The sequence below is a fragment of the Thamnophis elegans genome, chromosome 2 (assembly GCF_009769535.1).
Source record: "Thamnophis elegans isolate rThaEle1 chromosome 2, rThaEle1.pri, whole genome shotgun sequence".
Taxonomy (NCBI): Eukaryota; Metazoa; Chordata; class Lepidosauria; order Squamata; family Colubridae; genus Thamnophis; species Thamnophis elegans.
In genome coordinates, this window is record NC_045542.1 from 151,006,237 (window position 1) to 151,027,276 (window position 21,040).

At 43.3% G+C, this 21,040-nt stretch overlaps 1 protein-coding gene across 1 annotated transcript; it reads left to right on the plus strand.

The window, feature by feature from the left end:
- Positions 1–3,212: 3,212 nt before the first annotated feature.
- Positions 3,213–17,211, plus strand: LOC116504879 (lymphocyte antigen 6 complex locus protein G6f-like). The gene is made up of 6 exons (XM_032212107.1): positions 3,213–3,411; positions 5,842–6,117; positions 7,336–7,665; positions 11,326–11,470; positions 14,256–14,293; positions 16,511–17,211. The coding sequence occupies exons 1-6, from the start codon at positions 3,294–3,296 to the stop codon at positions 16,555–16,557; spliced, it is 954 nt and encodes a 317-aa protein (XP_032067998.1). The 5' UTR covers positions 3,213–3,293; the 3' UTR covers positions 16,558–17,211.
- The last annotated feature ends 3,829 nt before the right edge of the window (positions 17,212–21,040 follow it).

Below are 21,040 nucleotides of genomic sequence, written 5' to 3' on the forward strand. Positions count from 1 at the left end.
TTTTCACATCCAGAGAAATATTCTGCCTTTTCAATATTTCCTAGGATATTTCATTTTTCTAGGAGAGGGCTGGGTGATAACTTCCTACAGAAGGATGGTTTAATGGTGAAGCAAAACCACCAAGCACATGTGATTCTGGGTAGTTGACCACACGGAGTGGAGAGGGAGATATTTATACCTTCTCTTGGGCCCTGCCCTAGAGGTTCCTGTTCCTGTACAAGGACAGGTATTCCATTAATTGCTGTCGGATCATGTGCAAGAAATGTGTCCTGTTGGCTGTCAGACTCCCAGGAGGCGGGGGTCTTGGCTAACTTTGTCTGTGTCCCAGGCTTGGTTGAATCTTGCTGGGTGATGCAATGAAGGGCAATTTCCTATTGTGGCTGAGTGGGTTTGCCTTGAAAGAAAATCCCATCATCCTGGACCTGAAAGGTCTTTTGTCTTGTAGATAAGATTGCACCAAAATATTTGCTGGGGGCAGGGAGCTGGGGTCTTTGGTTTCTGTTTCCTTTAATATTTTTATTTCTGTTTTGGGGGAAATATTCTACCTTTTCAATATTTCCTAGAATATTTCATTCTTTTAGTATAGTCTTTATTGTCATTGTACAAAATAAATACAACGAAATTGGTTAGGTTTTAGGAGAGGGATGTCAAAAGGGAAGTCATTTAACAACCGGGTTACTAAGTTACCGACTGCAGTGGTTCAGTTAACAACTAGCAAGGTCATAAAATGGGGTAATATTCAGCAAATGTCTCAACAACAGAAATTTTGGGCTCAGTTGTGGTTGTACGTTGAGCACTGCCTGTTTCATAATAATTAATACAATAAAAAGTAAATTATAATAATTAATATTAATAATAATTTTAATAATAGTTGAATTGTAATAATAATCCAAACAAGATAACCTCCCAGAGTTTAAAATGCTCAATAAGACAAAAACTGGATAGTGTATATGCCGCTCCCTGAAAACTGCTGATTGGAAGAGAAAGAAATGAGTGGGCGGGGGGGAGGGGAAATCACAAAATGCAAAAATCAGCAAATAAAAGTAGAACAACTGTGGCAGCAACAGCAAAAACAACAACAACAGGAAAGCAACCTTGGGTGCAATCCAGAGGTGGTATTCAGCAGATTCTGACCAGTTCTGGAGAAACAGTAGTGAAAATTTTGGGTAGTTCGGAGAACCAAGATGGGATAGAATCAAGATCATGTGAAGTGTTAATACCACTTTATAATGCCTTGGTAAGGCCCCACTTGGAATATTGCATTCAGTTTTGGTCACCACGATGTAGAAAAGATGTGGAGACGCTAGAAAGAGTGCAGAGAAGAGCAACAAAGATGATTAGGGGACTGGAGGCTAAAACATATGAAGAATGGTTGAAGGAACTGGGTATGTCTAGTTTAAGAGAATGAAGGACTAGGGGAGACATGATAGCAGTGTTCCAATATCTCAGGGGCTGCCACAAAGAAGAGGGAGTCAAACTATTCTCCAAGGCACCTGAGGGTAGGACAAGAAGCAATGGGTGGAAACTAATCAAGGAAAAAAGCAACCTAGAACTAAGGAGAAATTTCCTGACACTTAGAACAATCAACCAATGGAACAGCTTGCCTTCAGAAGTTGGGGAGTTTCAACACTTGAGACTTTCAAGAAGAGATTGGACTGCCATTTGTCAGAAATGTTGCAGGGTCTCCTGCGTGGGCAGGGGGTTGGACTGGATGACCAACAAGGCCCCTTCCAACTCTGTTAATCTGTATAGTATTCTGATACATTTGAAATTCACTGTTGATGTGTGATGTGTTACTTGATTGTATTATACAGCAATGTATGATATACTTTGGTGTATGTTGCAACATTAGATATAGTCTGACTTTATGGTGCTTGGCTTGTGATTTTTGTCTCCCATCCTTTTCCTCACAGTTAGAACATTTAATCAGTGGAACAGCTTGCCTCCAGAAGTTGTTAATGCCTCAACACTGGAAGTCTTTAAGAAAACGTTGGATAGCCATTTGTCTGAAATGCTACAGGATTTCCTGCCTAGGCAGGGGGTTGGACTAGAAGACCTCCAAGGTCCCTTCCAACTCTGCTATTATATATTGAACCGGTAAATACCATCTCTGACTGGCCCCATCCCCATCTCTTCTCTGCCTCCCAAGTCCCAGCTGATCAGGAGGAAATGGAGATTTTGCAGTATCCTTCCCCTGGAGTGGGGAGGGAATGGAGATTTTACAGTATCCTTCCTGTGCCACGCCCACCATGTTACACCACGCACACCAAGCCATGCCCACAGAACCAGTAGTAAAAATAAAATTGAATCCCACCACTGGTGCAATCCCAAAACAACTGGAGCACCGGTTGAACAATATTGGCATTGATGAAATAAATCAGCTGTCAATTGCAAAAGGCAGCTTTACTTGAAACAGCTTACTTCTTGTGACTATCGATATCAGCATCAAGCAGCAATATCATTGGTCATCTGCCTATCCCAGCTCCCTGGGAAGGACTCAATAGGTCAGGGGTCTTCAAACTTTTTGAAAAGGGGGCTGATTCACGGTCCCTCAGACTTTTGGGGGAGGGGCAGACCAGCTGGGTGGGCACGTGGCTGGGTGGTCATGTGACTGGGTGGGCGTGGCCAATTTAGCAGTCCATTTTGCCTTTGACCTTGCTGTACTTGCTCAACCCAAGGAATCTATTTACTTAAGACTCCCCTCCCTCCCTAAAGGGAAAAAAAAGAGCACAAACTTTCTTGCCACTTGCCTAATTTCATTACAACAGCAGATTCAGGCTCCTTAAAATAGGCCGTTAAAAAAAGAATAAAGCAAACAGGATTTCCTTCAAAATAACTCCTGATCATATGTTTCAGATGCAAATCCAGTCTAAACATCTGGCTGACTTTGTGACGAACCATAACAACAACAGTAACAATGATAATAATAAAAGCTATTTTTTTTTTAAAAAAAGATCATTTGGGGGAATTAATGACTAGCAATTATTAAATGACATTTAAATAACCATTAAATGTCTCTCATTCCCTCCTACTATTACCCTTTATGGTCCACTTTATGTCCTCTTGATAAGCTCTACCATCTGGTATCCGCTGAATATGCCGGATGTAGATGTGGTTGGCTATCTATGCTCTTTGTGAGGGTTTTTTTTTTAAAAAAAAAACCTTTATCATGACCCTGTTTTAGAAACAAAATAAATGTAACCTAACAGATAATGCTGGGGATGTGAACGAAGAACCTCTGCTGGATCAGAGCAAAAAACCCAAACATTTTAGCCCAGTTATGTTGTTTTCGCATGATGGTCCTTCGGAAGAATCTCTCCTCTGAAATGGATGCTGGTGTTCCAACTTCTAGGACTGCAAAAGCCATTCTGGCCACCTTCTTCCTACTTGTCCAACTTTGTGATGCCAACAGTAAGAACTATCTGAATTTTCTTTGCCTTTTAGATTGGGAGAGATGTAGGATTCTTACAGGTCTGTAAGAATTGGGGCTCCCCTGAATTTAGAATGTTTGGAGTTAGAGTAGAGTAGAATAACAGAACTGGAATGGACCTTGGGGGTCTTCTAGTCCAACCCCCTGCTTAGGCAGGAAACCCTGCACCACTTCAGACAATGGTGATCCAACCTCTTCTTAAAAACTTCCAGTGTTTGGAGCATTCACAACTTCTGGAGGCAAGTGGTCCCACTGATTAATTGTTCTGTCGGGACATTTCTCCTTAGTTCTAGGTTGCTTCTCTCCTTGATTAGTTTCCACCCATTGCTTTTTGTCCTGCCCTCAGATGCTTTGGAGAATAGCTTGACTCCCTCTTCTCTGTAGCAGCCCCTGAGATATTGGAATACTGTTAGAGGAATTTAGGAAAAGGTTGCTGCATAAAATAATTTGTTGAAAATGAAGGGGACAATATTTTAATGACAGAGTAATCGAGCCTGATACTGTTTTGTGGCAAAATAATATTAGACTTTGTAAAAAGTCTAAAACTGAGAAAGCAATCTTGAGTTGAGGTGGTGGGACAGAAGACTGAGACATGTTCTCAGAGTAGAAAGATTGGGTTGACCCCCCCCCAATTTAGTATCCTGATCCAGATGTTGAGAATATCATCTAAGAACTGGAATGGTGGTTCTCAGGTACTGATGGATTTCTGATAGGTGGGGGTGGGTGAGGCATTTAAAAAGAAGCTGGATGATCATTTATCAAGGATTCCTGCAATGGGTAGGAACCTGAGCTAGGCAATCACCAAGATCCAGAGGGAGGAAAAAGCTATGATTCTTTTCATCTGCAGGATGCTGAGAACTGTTCTCAAATATATCTAGAGGGGACAATGTTGGAGAGGTAACAGCCAGAAAGGACAGGAAAATAGTAAAATACCCACAGGATTTTTCAGTTCAATTAATTTTTCCAGGAAGGGCTGGAAAGATTTTCTTGGAGAGCCACTAGCTATTCTTCATTGTAGGCAATACAAGAGATGGCTATTTGCTAGACTAATTATGATCCAGTAACTGTGAGAAGGATCTTAGAGTCCTAATGGACAATCACTTAAATATGAGCCAGCAGTGTGCTGTAGCTGCCAAAAAAGCAGCTTCATTTACAGAGAGATAGAATCAAAATCACACGAAGTGTTAATACCATGTTATAATGCCTTGGTAAGGCCACACTTGGAATACTGCATCCAGTTTTGGTCGCCATGATGTAAAAAAAAGATATTGAGACTTTAGAAAGAGTGCAGAGATGATTAGGGGACTACAGGTTAAACATGAAGAGGGGTTGCAGGAACTGAGTATGTTCTAGCCTAATGAAAAGATGGACTGTGGATGACACAATGGCAATTTTCCACAATCTAAGAGGCTGCCACAAAGACCAATCTATTCTCCAAAGCACCTGAAGGCAGGGCAAGAAGCAATGGATGGGAACTAATTAAGGAGAGAAGCAACCTGAAACTGATGAGAGATTTCCTGACAGGTGGGAACAATTAATCAGTGAAACAATTTATCTATCTATCTATCTATCTATCTATCTATCTATCTATCTATCTATCTATCTATCTATCTATCTATCATCTATCTATCATCTATCTATCTATCTATCTATCTATCTATCTATCTATCTATCTATCTCTCTATTTATTTATTTTATTTATTTATTTATTTTATTAAATATTTATATGCCGCCCAATCCCGAAGGACTCCGGGATTTACCCCCAGAAGTGTGGGTGCTTGAACACTGGAGGTTTTTTATGAAGAGATTAGACAACCATCTGAAATGGTATAGTTTCCTGCTTGAGTGAGGGGTTGAAGACTTACAGATTGACAGAATTGGAAGGGACCTTGTAGGTCAACTAGTCCAACCCCCACTCCTCCCAAGCAGATCCTATACCATTTCTGGCAGATGTCCAGTCTCTTCTTGAAAGCTTCCAGTGATGAAGCTCCACAACTTCCGAAGGCAAAGCTGTTCCGCTGGTTGATTGCTCTCACTCTCAAAAAATTTCTCCTTGTTTCAGGTTGAATCTCTCCTTGTTCAGTTTCCATTCATTGTTCCTCATCTGGCCTTCGGGTGCTTTGGAAAATATTTTGACCCCTTCCTCTCTGTGGCAGCCCATCAAATATTGGAACACTGCTATCCTGTCTCCCCTGGTCCTTCTCTTCACTAGACTAGCCAGGCCCAGTTCCTGAAACTCTTCATTATATGCTTTAGCCTCCAGTCCCCTAATCATCCTGGTTGATCTCCTCTGCACTGAGTCTCAACATCATTTGTAATGATCCTATTAAGAGGGCATAGCTTGCCTACCCTTTTTGTTAATTAATCTCTTCTTAAGTTTGGGAACCTAATTATGTCTTTTCTTCTTGTAGCTGTATACGCAGAGAGAGGCTCTTCCCCAGAGTTGCCCTGCCCGTGTCCATCTTGTTCTGATCCTACACTAATGTCCTGGTATTGTGTCCAGCAAGGCCAAACAGCTTTACTCTTCCGCAAACTCCCCAACAACCAAATAAATCGTTTTCCAGCTGCCTGGAGCCGGCTCAAGATGCTTCAGAATAACTCGCTTCAGTTTCACGATGTGAGGGATAATGACACAGGTCGCTACTGGTGTGACATGAACCATTTTTATGATCTCGTGGTGGTGAGAAGTAAGTGAGGTAGCATTTGAAAGATAGTAAAATCCCGATAACCTTTTATGCCTGTGGCTATTCTGAAACGGGTTAAGTCACGCTTATAATGGAAGAACAGAGATGGAAGGGACATGGGAGCTCTTTTTGTCCAACCCCCTGCTCAGGGTTTGGCAGATCTCCAAAAACAGGTACTCCAGATTAGTAATTTGTTCGAAAACTCCTCCCAGAGGGGAGCAACAGGAATGGACCGTGAAGTGTGTGTGTGGGGTCTCTAACAATGCTTTATGCTCTAAGCACATAGCACCTATAAGCAGTATCCTTACGGGAAGTGAGCCTCCTATAATATTCTCGGCTGTCCTCACCACTCTCTCTAGGGACTTTCTATCTGAGGCACTGCTACCACCAAACCAAACAGGGGTGCAGTTGGTTAAAACACTCTCATTTGTGCCTCTGTAAAAAGTGGCCAGGACAGAAAGAGAAAGATGAGCTCTCAACATCCGATGCAGAAAATGTAGATGCTGGTTTGCACGGTTCACTAAGGATGATGCGTGGAGAGAGCAATCCAGATTCTTACATTGTGAGTTCTAGTCTTGCCTTAATCATGAAAACCAGCTGGATGACCTTGGGGCAATTGCACTCTCTCTCAGCCCGACCCACTTACAGAGTTATTTGGTAAAATAGGAAAATAGGAAGAGGAAAGAGTATTAGGTATGGTTCACTGCCTTGAGTTATCTGTACAAATACCATATTGTTTGGAGTATAAGACACACCTTCCCCCCCGCCCAAAAAGAGGGTGAAAATCTGGGTGCAACTTATACACTGAATACAGCATTTTTGGCCTACTGAAACCCCACTCCCTTTGCAAAATTGGAAGTGCAGAGGGTTTGGGAGGCTTGCAAAGTGGTCTTGGGGGCTGGGGAGGACAAAAACAAGCAAAAAGGCAATTTTTGCTTGCTTTTGCCCCCCAGACCCCAGGAGCACTCTACAAGCCTCCCAAAGCTCTGCATGCCCTTTTGTTGTTGTTGTTGCAAAAAACGAGACATGCAGAGGGTTTGGGAAGCCTGCAGAGTGCAAAAACTTTTTTTTTTTAAAATTACCTCTTCAAAATCATGGTGCGTCTTATACTCCGGGGCCAAAAATACAGTAATAAAAGTGGGTTAAAATATAAACAAGCAAACAATCCAGTGCTGGCTGCAATTGTCTGTTCTGATTTCTCATTGAACATGTCTCTTCCAGGCAGTCAGCAAAGGTTGGAGTCCTACCAGACTGATAGCACGTGCTACATCTTGAGCTGTTTATTCCCATCCAAGGAATTCTACAGGGAAGTGGTAACCTGGTGGGAAGGTGGAAAACAAATCCTGGATGTTGATCAGATGGGAAGACCCAGCATATTTAAGGGGAAAAGGGCCTCTCAACTCCACATTTGTATGAAAAAAGAGGCTTTGGAGAAAACCCCGAAGAAGCATGTCAAATGCCGCTTTGCTCGGAAGACCGAAATCACGTTCAAGTTGATGGATAATCATCATGACCGCTGTACTTGTAGTACTTTGATGCCTTCTTTGCAGGGTAGGTTTATCCTCCTGAATACACCATATTTTTCGGAGTATAAGGCGCATCGGAGTATAAGATGCGCCAAGATTTTGAAGAGGCAAATTAAAAAAAAAAAGATTTTGCACTCTGCAGACATCCCCAAAAACGGCCCGTTTCCCCCCCCCCAAAAGAGGCAGAATAGCCTTTAGGAGGCTTATAGAGTGCTTTTGGGGGCTGGGGTGGGGGGCAAAATTGAGCATAAAACAGGCTGTTTTTCTCTCATTTCTACCTCCCCAGCCCCCAGGAGCACTCTGAAAGCTGCCTAAAGGCTATACATGTCCATTTTTTTTTTAGATTTTTTAGATTTTATTTGTGATTTATAGGCCGCCCTTTTCCCTGAGGGGACTCAGGGCGGCTTACAATTCATGGGAGGGGGAGTGCAAGACAAAACATAAGACAATACGTGAATGAGAAAAAATAAAGCAATAAAACCACAACTTTCATTCAACATTCGGGTGGGGCGAATTAGAATCTTATCCCCAGGCCTGACGGGATAGCCAGATCTTAAGGGCTGTGCGGAAGGTCTGGACGGTGGTGAGGTGCGAATCTCCACGGGGAGATCGTTCCAAAGGGTCGAGCTGCTACTGAGAAGGCTCTCCTCCGCGTAGTCGCCAGTCGGCACTGACTGGCGGATGGAACTCGGAGGAGGCCTAATCTGTGCGATCTAATAGGTCGAAGGGAGGTAATCGGCAGGAGGCGGTCTCTCAAGTACTCAGATCCACTACCATGAGGGCTTTATGGATGGTAAGTAGCACCTTGAAGCGCACCCGGAGATCAACAGGTAGCCAGCGCAGCTCGCGGAGGATAGGTGTTATGTGGGCGAACCGCGGTGCGCCCACGATCACTCGCGCGGCCGCATTCTGGACTAGCTGAAGTCGCGGATGCTCTTCAAGGGCAGCCCCATGTAGAGCACATTGCAGTATTCCAGCCTAGAGATCACAAGGGCTCGAGTGACTGTTGGAGGGCCTCCCGGTTGAGGTAGGGTCGCAACTGGCGCACCAGGCGAACCTGGGCAAATGCCCCCTGGTCACAGCCGATAATGATGGTCAAGAGTCAGCTGTGGGTCCAGGAGGACTCCCAAGTTGCGAACCCTATCTGAGGGGTTGTAAAATTTGACCCCCCAGCCTGAGCGATGGAACACTGGCCAAATTATTGGGAGGGAAACACAACAGCCACTCGGTCTTGTCCGGGTTGAGTACCAGTTTGTTAGCTCTCATCCAGTTCTTAACGGTGAAGGGGTGGGGTTTTGGGAGGCAAAAAAAATGCTATATTCAGTGTATAAAACACATCCAGATTTTCATCCTCTTTTTTAAGGAAAAAGGTGCGTTTTATACTCCAAAAAATACAGTAGGTAGACTGTGATTGACATCTATTTGATTAATGACTGTTCAAAGTTACAATGGCACTGAAAAAAGTGACCCTTTGACCAATTTTCATACTTTTGTCCGTTGCAGCATTCCTGCAGTCAGGTGATTAAAATTTGGGTGCTTGGCAACTGGCATGTATTTATGATGTGTTGGAAGAAATGTCCATCTGGGTTCTGAACTGAACTGCGTTCAGTTCCAAATGGGAAAAAGACACTGGATTCATGGAAGTTGCTTGGAAAGAAGTTTATTGATGGTGGACAGGATCACATGCCTTGAGATCCTGGGCAAAAAAAGGGAAGAGATGCTGAGAGTGCCTGGGTTTTATGCCCTCTCTGGGTCTTTGAATTTGAGCTTGTATTCTGATTGGTTATCAGATTCCCATGGGGCCATGCAGGGGCAACTTTGTAGGTTGTCTTTTGAGTCCCAAGTTTGGTTGAGCCTTGTTGGATGAGGATGTAATGAAAGGGCTTTCGGATTCCTACTATGGCTCTGCCTGAAAGTGTTAGATCTTTGTTATGTAGAATAGACTGGTCTTGGCCTTAATGGCCAATTGACCAAGATGGGGGGGGGGCTGTGTTTCTGCCTCCCTTTTAGGGGAGATATTCTGCCCCTTTAATATTTCCTAAAATATCTCATTTTTCTAGGAGAGGGGTGGTGAGTGGTGAGATTCAAATAATTTAACAAATAATTTAACAACGGTTCTCTGCCCTAATGATTTCTTCCAATAACCAGTTCACGAAATTGCTCAGAAAGTTAACAACTGGTTCTCCCGAAGTGGTGCGAACTGGCTGAATCCCACCACTGGTGGGTGCTAACTTCCAACAGATGTTTGCAGCATCCTGGGGTCTTGGGATTGCCATTTGCAACCTTGTTAGGGAGGTTCTGACAAGCAAAGTCAAATGGGGGAAGCCGGAGTCACTTAACAATCACACAATTCACTTAACAACTTCGTGGTTCATTTAAGAACAATGGCAAAAAGATTTGTATAAGGAGAACAATTCACTTGATAACTGCCTTGCTTAGCAATTGAAATTTCAGCACCTCAACTGTGATTTGAATCAAAGACAACCTATATTTTGGAACATTTCAGGTTGTTTTTTTTAGAACTCATTCCTTCTATTGTAAAGGAAAGTCTGGGTATGATATTATTTCTTTGTGGTCAAACAGCGCGACCTATGTGAGAAGAAAGGAATCCCATGTTTGGGTAGAAACACAGCAGTCTTTTTTTGGAGGGGGGGGAGAGGGAGGTTTGCAGAACATAGTTCCTTCCCAGTTTTTACTGATCATAAATATATTGTGCTTTGTTTCTTCATCATTTTCCAATTTATATTTATGTTCTATGGTTTTATTCTGATTGTTAATATTCAAATACAAAACATCTTGACAGATCACCTAAATATAGTTTAAAAATCCTGAAGTTAAATGAAACAATCTTTAAAGAAAATAAAAAAAAGAAAGCAAAAGCAAATCAAAAGAGAAAAAAGTCAAAGAAAAAAAGAAGAAAGGTACCTTATACAGTAAATTAACTAATTAATGGTTACTAGTTTATTAATAAATATAGGACTATGAAATATATTAAGTGCAAAATATTATAGTAAAATATTAGAACATTTCTGCCAAAGTAGTATGTATTTCAATATGGCCCCAAACACTTCTCATCACACTATTCCTGCAAATAAAAAAATATATTTTCTACTATATGTTGAGCCCATTTATTGATTGCCTGCAACCAGAGATATTTTACTTTTTATTATCTGATAGTTAAATTCCTCTTTCTTCCAGAGATTTATAAACTGCAGTACATGCATTCATGCATACATACATACATGTTTTAGTCTCCACTTTAATCACCCAGTTGCTCTTCTCTGCATTTTCCAAAGTCTCAACAACTTTTTTTTGTAACGTGACCAAAACTGGATGCAGCATTCCAGGTGTGGCCTTACTAAGGGTTTATAATACTTCATTTGATTTTGATTCTATGCCTCTGTGTATACAACAAAGGATTGCATTAGCTTTTGGGCTGTTGCCGCACACCGCTGGCTCATGTTTAAGTGATTTACATCTTTCAGTGAAGTTAAGCAGCTACTGAAATCTGTGTCAAATCATTCCACCTTATCAAGTTTTGACTCTCTCTAGGATTCCAGGGCTGAATATGATGTAACCCCACTTGAAATGATGGGATAATGGGATCTTCAAAATATAAACCATGGCATGGTGTACTATTTGAGCTTTCTTCCTGCTGATGTCCCCTCTTTCTGCCTTTCCCTAGATACAAGGACAGTGAAAAATAGTTTATCGTCTCAGTGCTCAAAAGTCGAAATAAACGGAGTGCCGTGGATTCCACTGGCTGTTTGCATTATATTGCAATTTCTAATCATACTTACTCTGGTGGTATTGTGGAGGAGAAGCTGTAGGTAAGTTGAAAACATATGAATTGGACCTTGGGAAGACGTTAGACATTAGGAAAATGCAGTGAAAAGTTCCAAAATAGCAAAAGGTCTAGAGACCAAGCCTTATGAGGAACAATGGGTGTCAGTCATGTGACACGGGAGACCAACGAACGAATAAATGAATGAACAAAAGAATGAATGAATGAATGATCTGGATATGTTTAATTTACAGAAGTGGTGACCAATAGGAGTTGTAATAGTTGTTAAATATCAAGAAGGTTGCCCACCACAAAAGAAGACACTGATCAGTAGTGGGTTCTGGATCCCGTCGCAGCTGGTACGCTGCGCATGGGGCTGGGCATCCTCGTTGGGCACGCGCGCTGTACATGCCACCATCCTGCAACAGCCAGCTACTTGGTGGAGGTCGCACAGGCGTAGCACGCTGTGCGCCTGTACGCAATTGGCCTGTTTGCATCAAAAATTGTTAAGGAATGTGGGCGGGCGGGTGGGCCAAATGAGCTACCGTTCCAGTATGGTGGCCGCTGCTCCCAGATACTACCGGTACACCCGTACCGGGCCGTACCTCCCAGAACCCACCACTGGGACTGATGTATTGTCTATTGCCCCAGAACGTAAGACTAAAATGGTTGAGGCTGCAGAAATTTGATTCCAGGTAGAAACTGCCACTATATTAACAGATTAACAGAATTGGAAGGGATCTTATAAGGCAGCGAAGGCGAACCTTTTTTGGCTCACGTATCATAAGGGGGGGAGCTCAGGGGGGTCGTGCATGGGCATGCCACACCCATAATGTAATGTGTGACCCCCAGTGCGCATACGCGCATGAGAGGCGCTCCCCCATTTTTTGCATGCTTTTTTCGCCCTCCCCAGGCTCCAGAGGCTTTATAGAAGCCCGGGGAGGACGAAAACAGCCTCCCCCGTCCCCCCAGAGGCACTCTGGAGGCTTCAGGGACCTACGACCCTATGAGCAAACAGGAAGTCATTTCCGGTTTGCTCGTAAGGTCAGTTGAAGCCCTCCGGAGGCTTCAGGGACCTTCAGGAGGCTTCCCTGAAGCCTCCGGAGGACTAAAAATGACTATAGTCATCCGGAGGCTTCAAGGAAGCCTCCTGAAGGTCCCTGAAGCCTTCGGACTGGGGGGGGGGGGCTTCAACCAACCTTATGAGCAAAACGGAAGTCCGTTCCCGAATTTCCAATTTGCCCATGGGGCTAGTTTTTTGCACTCTGGAGGCTTCAGGGAAGCTCCTGAAGCCTCCGGAGGGCCTCTGGGAGGAATGGGGGAGGCTATTTTCACCCTCCCCAAGCTCCCATAAAGCCTCTATATAAAGCTTGGGGAGGGCAAAAAATGGCTCCAAAAAAGGCTGAACTCAGCTGGCCAGTGTGTGCATGCATGCTGGCCATCTGACAGGGCAACACCTCGCGTGCCCTGACAAATGGCTCCATGTGCCACCTGTAGCACACGTGCCATAGATTCTCCATCCCGTTTATAGGTTATCTAGTCCAACCCCCAGCTCAAATGGCAGGCCAATCTCTTCTTGAAAATCTCAAGTGATGAAACTCATGAACGGACACCCAATGAATTGATCTCCCCTAAGAAGTGGTGAGTTCTCCTTCACTGTAGGTCTTCAAATCGGAGTTGGATGACAGATCCTGACAGTTAGAACAATTAATCAGTGGAAGAGCTTGCCTCCAGAAGTTGTGAATGCCCCAACACTGGAAATCTTTAAGAAGAGATTAGATAACCATTTGTCTGAGATGATGTAGGGTTTCCTGCCTAGGCAGGGGGTTGGACTAGAAGACCTCCAAGGTCCCTTTCAATTCTGGTATTGTATTGTATTGTATTGTATTGAATTGTATTGTATTGTATTGTGTCCTTTAAGGTCCCTTCCACTCCAGTCCATTATAGGGACTTGAAATTCTTACCTGAAATCTGGATGGATGAATCTCTGGACATCCGTAGATTGGATATTGATACAATTTAGGTCAAGGGTCTCTAAACTTGGCAATTTGTGACTTGTCCACAAAGACTTGTGGATTCCCTCCCTCCCTCCCTCCCTCCCTCCCTCCCTCCCTTCCTCTGGAACAAATAGATGAACCCCCCAAAATTGTGGAACTCTTCAGGCTTTTAATCTTAAGAGATTTAGGTAAAGGTAAAGATTCCCCTCGCATATATGTGCTAATCGTTCCTGACTCTAGGGGGCAGTGCTCATCTCCATTTCAAAGCCTAAGAGCCAGCGCTGCCTGAAGATGTCTCCGTGGTCATGTTGCCGGCATGACTAAACACCGAAGGCGCACGGAACGCTGTTACCTTCCCACCAAAGGAGGTTCCGATTTTTCTACTTGCATATTTACCTGCTTTCGAACTGCTAGGTTGGCAGAAGCTGGGACAACTTTTGGGAGCTCACTCCATTACACGGCGCTAGGGATTCGAACAGCTGAACTGCCAACCTTTTTGATCGACAAGCTCAGCATCTTAGCCACTGAGCCACCATGTCCCTAGAGGTTTAGCTTTAAGAGGTTTAGCTTTAGCCAAATCAGCTTGTTTTGGTGGGGAGTTGGGCTTATAGACATTCAATATACTGTTACCATGGTATAATAATGATCCTCCCTCCCTCCCTCCCTCTGTCCTGGCTATTTATTTATAGAAGCATTTATTTATTGCTGTTTTGTGGGTTGAAGATACCCTTCGATTTTAGCATATCATCTGCATTTTGCATTTTGGCCAGTAGAGGGTCCTTGATGCAAACCTTTACTTTGGATTCTGCTCATTTTTGCAATCTCTTCTTTCAGCCAGAGGTACACAGACCATCTGAAGAAGCCCCGGAAAGGTGGGTTACGCTGATATTCTCAGCTTACATGTCTCCATTTTTGGCTGTCTCGATTCTGTTCAAAAGGGGACGAAGCTTGAAAAGGAGGACATAAGATTGGATAGAAAATCCAGATCAATGAATTCTAGAGAGTTGGGGAGAACAATTTCTTCAATCAGTGTTGCTTAGGAGGAAAGATGTGGGTGGACATTACTGAAAAGGCTGGTTAGAACTATTCTTCCTAATTAGTTTGATAGTCTACACCAGGGGTGTCAAACTCGATTTCATTGAGGGCTGCATCAGAGTTGTGTTTTACTTTGGGGAGGCTGGGTGTGTGTGGCCAGAGTGGGCATGGATAGTTTGAACTCACTTGTGTTGAGGCTCCTGAGCTCCGTTTTTGTCTGGGATGGCCTCCTGCAAACCTCTGCCAGTGAAAACGGACCTTGGTGTGTGTGTGTGTTCGCTGCCAAGGGGTTGCAGGAGACCATCCCAGCCAAAAACAGAGCTTGTGAGGGCCACAGGTAGCCCAAAGGTGGATTGCTGCCGACATTACTGCCGGTTCAGTGTGCACAAAAAATAAATAAATTTGTGCAGTGAAAATTGATCTGCGCATGTGCAGAACCATAAATAAACAGGGGCTGCCATATGAGAACTGTTTTAGGGGCGTGGCAGGCATGTGTTGCTGCCGGTTCCAGCGACTCAGGCTGCCAAACCACTACTGGTTCGGCCGAATCGGGCTGAACTGGTAGGAACTCACCTCTGATGTAGCCTCCCCCTCCGGGCTCCGTTTTTGCTGGCAGAAGGTTGCAGGCGGCCATCCCAGCTGAAAATGGAGCTCAGGAGGGCTGCATGTAGCCCCCCAGGCAGAGGCACCATGGGCCGGTCCTTTGCTGTTTCCAGGGTGGCTCCGCGGGCCAGATCTAAGTACCTCGAGGGTCAGATCCGGTTTGACACCCCTGGTCTACATTCAAAGAGTTGGGTTTCTATTGAGAAGTTGAGGCTTTATATGCCCAGAAACTTCCTCATGCATTACAGGTTGTCCTCCACTTGCAACCACAATTAAGCACAAACTTTATATCACACACACACAAGAACATTTTTTTAAAGGTCTCTAAAAGCCATCGGCTTTCGTGGCTGAGAACCTAAGATATATATCTTTATCTATCTATCTATCTATCTATCTATCTATCTATCTATCTATCTATCTATCTATCTATCTATCATCTATCTATCTATCTATCTATCTATCTATCATCTATCTATCTACCTACCTACCTACCTACCTACCTACCCACCCACCCATCTATCATCTATCTATCTATCTATCTATCTATCTATCTATCTATCTATCTATCTATCTATCTATCTACCTAACTACCTAACTACCTAACTACCTAACTACCCATCTATCTATCATCTATCTAGCTCTAACTAGATCATCCATCCACCCACCCACCCACCCACCCACCCACCCACTTACCTACCTACCTACCTACCTATCCACCCACCTATCTATCATCTATCTATCTATCTATCTATCTATCTATCTATCTATCTATCTATCTATCTATCTATCTATCTATCTATCATCTATCTATCTATCTATCTATCTATCTATCTATCTATCTATCTATCATCTATCTATCTATCTATCATCTATCTATCTATATCATCTATCTATCTATCTATCTATCTATCTATCTATCTATCTATCTATCTATCTATCTATCTATCTATCTATCTATCTATCTATCTATCTATCATCTATCTACCTAACTACCTAACTACCCATCTATCTATCATCTATCTAGATCTAACTAGATCATCCATCCATCCATCTATCTACCTACCTACCCATCTATCTATCATCTATCTAGATCTGTCTGTCTGTCTGTCTGTCTGCCAAACCCACCCACCCATCCATCTACGCCTGCCTGCCTGCCTGTCTATCTATCCATCTATCCATCTATCTCTATTTTATATGTATATATAAAGACATATATCTTTATATGTCTATTATCTATATTCAGTTATACACACATATACACACACACTGCCCTTTGAGCAGAAGGAGGTGAAAAAAACTGGTAAAAGAAGCAAAACATATGGAACCATTTATTCCATTAGAAAATCCCTATTTTAGGGTTGCAGAGTTTTGGCTAGTTTGGAACAACACAGTAATTTTTAACTTGCTAGTACTAATGGGCTTACTCATTCTGCTCCCTCTGCTAATTACAGATATCCCCCTATCTGAATACACACCACAGATCTACGAGAATATTTAACCAGGACCATCGCTGCTGTGACAAGGGAAATATTTTGGTTCTCACAGAGTCAAGCAACCTTGGACCAAACCCAGCAACTCTTGAGCAATGTTACATTTCCCAAGACCTAACCTTTTCCTGGCTTTTGTGTGTGCTTTTTAATCCTGCCAGGCCTTTCATAATCCTCTGATCAACCTGCCAGGATTGTAGTTCCCATCATCTATTAGTTAGGTTGGCCGGCAAAGATAGGTTGATTTAGCATATAGCACATCAGGAAAGCACCAGAGAAGATAGATCAAAAAAACAAAGCCTTGGATTCTGGGGGATTTCCTCTGGTCTGAATTAAAACAGCCTCCACCCATCCTGAAAAACAATAGAGGGATGACATACACTGTCTCCATGGCTTATTTGTCTCCTCCCTCGGTTTCAAGATCATCCAACACTTGTGATTTTTCTCCAAGCAACAATGGGTTTTATGCATTTTGAAGTTGCCTTTTTGGGATATCGAAAAGAGGAGGAAAGCACTATTTCAAGATCAATACAGTTAAGGACTGTTTAAGTCGTATTCATGAGCTGGCGAATAGAGAACAGGGTGGGCTGCAGCAGTGGTAGGATTCAATTATTTTTTACTGCCAGTTCTGTCGGCGTGGCTTGGTGGGCGTGGCGTGGCTTGGTTTGGTGGGCGTGGCAATGGAAGGAAACTGCAAAATCCCCATTCCCTCCCCACTCCTGGGGGAAGGATACTGTATAAGCTCCATTTTAGAGGTGGGTTCCGGCAGTCGCTACTGCTTGTTGATTCATGGTCGTGCCATGCGTGTGCAGTCCAGTCACAACTGTTCGTAAGTTGAGGATTACCTGTAGTGTCATAAAACATGTGTCACGAGTTCCGACCGACACCCTAATTAAATCATGAGCCTTGAGCCAAGCTTCAAAAGAAATCCAGTTATTTATTAGGAGTTTCATATTGGCACATTCCAAGTGAAGCCAACTTTGACCTCACTAAATTTAAGTCCCGGCTCTGACCCTATTTCCTCCTTCCCCTCAAGGTGTGTCATTAGTCACACCCTCCAACAAAGCAATTTCGAGGGTTGTAGAGATCATTCCCCTCCAGCCACTGTGGGTAACCACAGAGATGGCCTTGACAGAGAGATGGCTGGAATGTGCTTTTGTTTTGACTGAAGTGCGATTCACTGCAGCTGCAAAGTTAGTTTTCCCATTCCACTTGCCTATGGCAACTTGAGAGCAGGCCAAGGATGCTTTGCGAGTTGACAACATATTTTTGACAACATATTTAGGATGACCATTGTCATGCTCCCGTCTGAATCTGACTCTGTGGCAGAAGATGAGCTGGAACAAGAACTGACAGTGAGTGAGAGGGCAGTTCCATTGGCCTTGGAGGTAACTGGGGAAGGGCAGTCAGTCCAGGCAAGGCTGTTCAGAATTAGCAAGGCCTGCGGGCAGGGGGAAGAGACAGAGTTCAGACGAGGAGCAAGAACCACCTCCTCCTGATGCAAGGGTTTGGAGAATGCAGAGAAGGCAGGATCAGTGCAGGCAGAGAAGGCAACGTGCGAGAGAGTGCCCTGCCCAGCTTCACCAGGAACACCTGGGGAGTGAGATTTAAGGAAATGCCGTGGGGAGGGGCATTTTTCGGGAACAAATACTGAGTTCCTGAAGTGTTGTGTGACAATGTTTGAACTTGCCAAGAGTCCTTGCATTCCTTGTTGGCGTTCTGGACTAATTATCTGGATTTACTGCTTCCTGAACTCCTTGCTTGGCTCTTGTTTTGTCAAATACATTTGGGATTTATTGCTGTGCAGCCTTGGTGCAGGCAGCACTGGGCTGGACTAATTGCAGCCAGAGGCTGTTTGAGGTTGTGTGGGGGTTTGTTTTCACTCTGCTTTAGGAGTTGCCAGTAACATGGGAGAGTTTGGGGAAATTTGGAGCAATAAAGAGGCTGTTTGAACAGCCAGATGTTTGTATTATCTCTGTGCCATGCCACAACCATCTTTTCAACATAGGATATTAAAATATAGGAAACAACCACTCTTTCTCCTTATTATCTCTTCCCCTAACTACTGTAGTTGTATTTTCAGTTGCCCCTTAATGGAATCAGAAAGTAACCATTTTCACAATATTGAAAAATCTACAATCGGAGATCAACATACAGTTATTAAAAGCAACAGAAGCCAAATGTGAGTTAAACATTGACAGCCCTATTAGAATTGAATAGAAGAAATAATCTCTCAGACAGGTTGTCTTGGGAAGAGTGTTGGAATTTTTCACAAGGCCAAGAACCAGGGGTGGGACTGAAAACTTTTAGCAACAGGTTCTTTGCCTGGCTGTTGGGTGGACGTGGGCATGGGCGCGGCCTACTCAGCCTCCTGCACCATGGGGGGGGGGGGATTTTTGCCTTCCCCAGGCTCTGGAGGCTTTCCAAAAGAGGCCATGTGGAGACTCCTGGGAGTGGCAGAGCAGCGTGGGAAGGGCTAGCCAATCTTTGAACTACCGGCTTGGTGAACCAGATGTAAAATTAACATCCAGTTTGCTCCAACTGGTCTGAACCGGCTGAATCCCACCCCTGCCAAGAACCAAATTTAACTAAATCTAACTCTCCCTTCTACGTGATATGAAATAATTATCTTGTAAGAAGCCTTTGGGACATATTAAGAACATGGAAAACATGCCTTGCTAAATGTTTCCTGTTTCTCAGAGATTGTGGTTTAATTTCTATGAGGGCGTGGAATATCTGTAATTGGAAAAAAAATGCTATCATTCATGAAACAACAATTCTGAAATCACAACATGGGGACAGACTCAGTCATACTTTCAACTGAGAAACTGTGAGAATCCCAGACAAAAAATGCTAGGAAATTCCTGGAAGTTTGGTATTAAATCAAATCAACCATTAATAGATACTTAGAGGTAAACCACATGTACTCACCATTTAAAAGAGATAATAAAAAAAAAATCAAGGGAAACAAAAAGACCAGAATACATCATCTCCAGCACGTCACACTCAGATAAGCAGAGATTTATATCAGGTAAACAAACAAACAAAAAAACAACTTCTTAATATGTTTCTTGAAGGCCCTCCTTCTGCCTTTTTCACTTACAAATTTTATTAATTTATTAAGCTGAGCCTTATTAACTACAATTTTAATTATTCTCCTCTTGGTTTTAATTGCCTCCTAGCATAATATTTATATACATCTTTTATATGTTACATGTATGTCACCTAGAGTTGCGTTATGAGGGAGATGGGCAGTTTCTAAATTTGATATGTAAGAAATAAACAAATAAACAAATGAGCAAGGAGAAAATCACGCCATCGCCAACATTAGCAAGGTAAACCACTGTATATAAACAGGAAGCATTAGCAAATCCCACATTCCCTAGCACAGATAATAGACTCCTTGTTAGACAGCTTGGAGGTGAGGACAAAATCATGGTCTCATTTGATGTCACAGACTTGTTCACATCTATAAATCCAGAATTAGCCCAAGAATCCATGGCTGCATTGCTCACAACACACCTGACTTAACCGAATAAACAAAGATAGAAAAACTCAGAATTACGAATCTCATAAACCTCTGCTTAACTACATACTTCCAATTTGATGGACAAATTTACCAACAGATTGAAGGACACCTGTGGGATCATCGCTTTCAGGACTTATAACGGAGGTCATCATTCAATGTCTAGAAGCCATAGCACTTCCACAAATACATCCGTGGATGGTCAGAGCCGAGGTGGCGCAGTGGTTAAATGCAGCACTGCAGGCTACTTCAGCTGACTGCAATTCTGCAGTTCGGCTGTTCAAATCTCACCGGCTCAGGGTTGACTCAACCTTCCATCCTTCCGAGGTGGATAAAATGAGGACCCGGATTGTTGTTGGGGGCAATATGCTGACTCTGTAAACCGCTTAGAGAGGGCTGAAAGCCCTATGGAGCGGTATATAAGTCTAACTGCTATTGCTATTGCTATCCGAAAATATGGATCTTTACCATAATATATATATATAAAAAACCAATTAGAGAACATCCATAGACCCATCAATAAGGAATCAGTGTGTTAGAGAAGAAGAACAACAACTTGCTACCCTTCCTGGACACCCTGAGCCGAGGTGGCGCAGTGGGTAGAGTGCAGTACTGCAGGCCACTTCAACTGACTGCTATCTGCAGTCGTCGGTTCAAATTTCATCGGCTCAAGGTTGACTCAGCCTTCCATCCTTCAGAGGTGGGTAAAATGAGGACCCAGATTGTGGGGGCGATATGCTGACTCTGTAAACCGCTTAGAGAGGCTGAAAGCCCTATGGAGTGGTATATAAGTCTAACTGCTATTGCTATTGCTATCCTGATCAGCAGAGACCACAATGGCAAACTAAAAATGCAAGTCTACAGACAAACCTCCCATAGTAACCAGGTCTCCACTACCAAAGCAACAACTCAACCTCCCATAAGAAAACTGCATAAGGGCTTTATTTAGATGAGCCCAAACTCACTGT

Bases quoted from the DNA above. Each gene is read 5' to 3' on its own strand.
- LOC116504879 (XM_032212107.1), top strand. From the start codon at position 3,294: ATGATGGTCCTTCGGAAGAATCTCTCCTCTGAAATGGATGCTGGTGTT. The intron at 7,666-11,325 runs GTAGGTTTATCC...GCCTTTCCCTAG, and splicing joins TTTGATGCCTTCTTTGCAGG to ATACAAGGACAGTGAAAAAT. The intron at 11,471-14,255 runs GTAAGTTGAAAA...CTCTTCTTTCAG, and splicing joins TTGTGGAGGAGAAGCTGTAG to CCAGAGGTACACAGACCATC.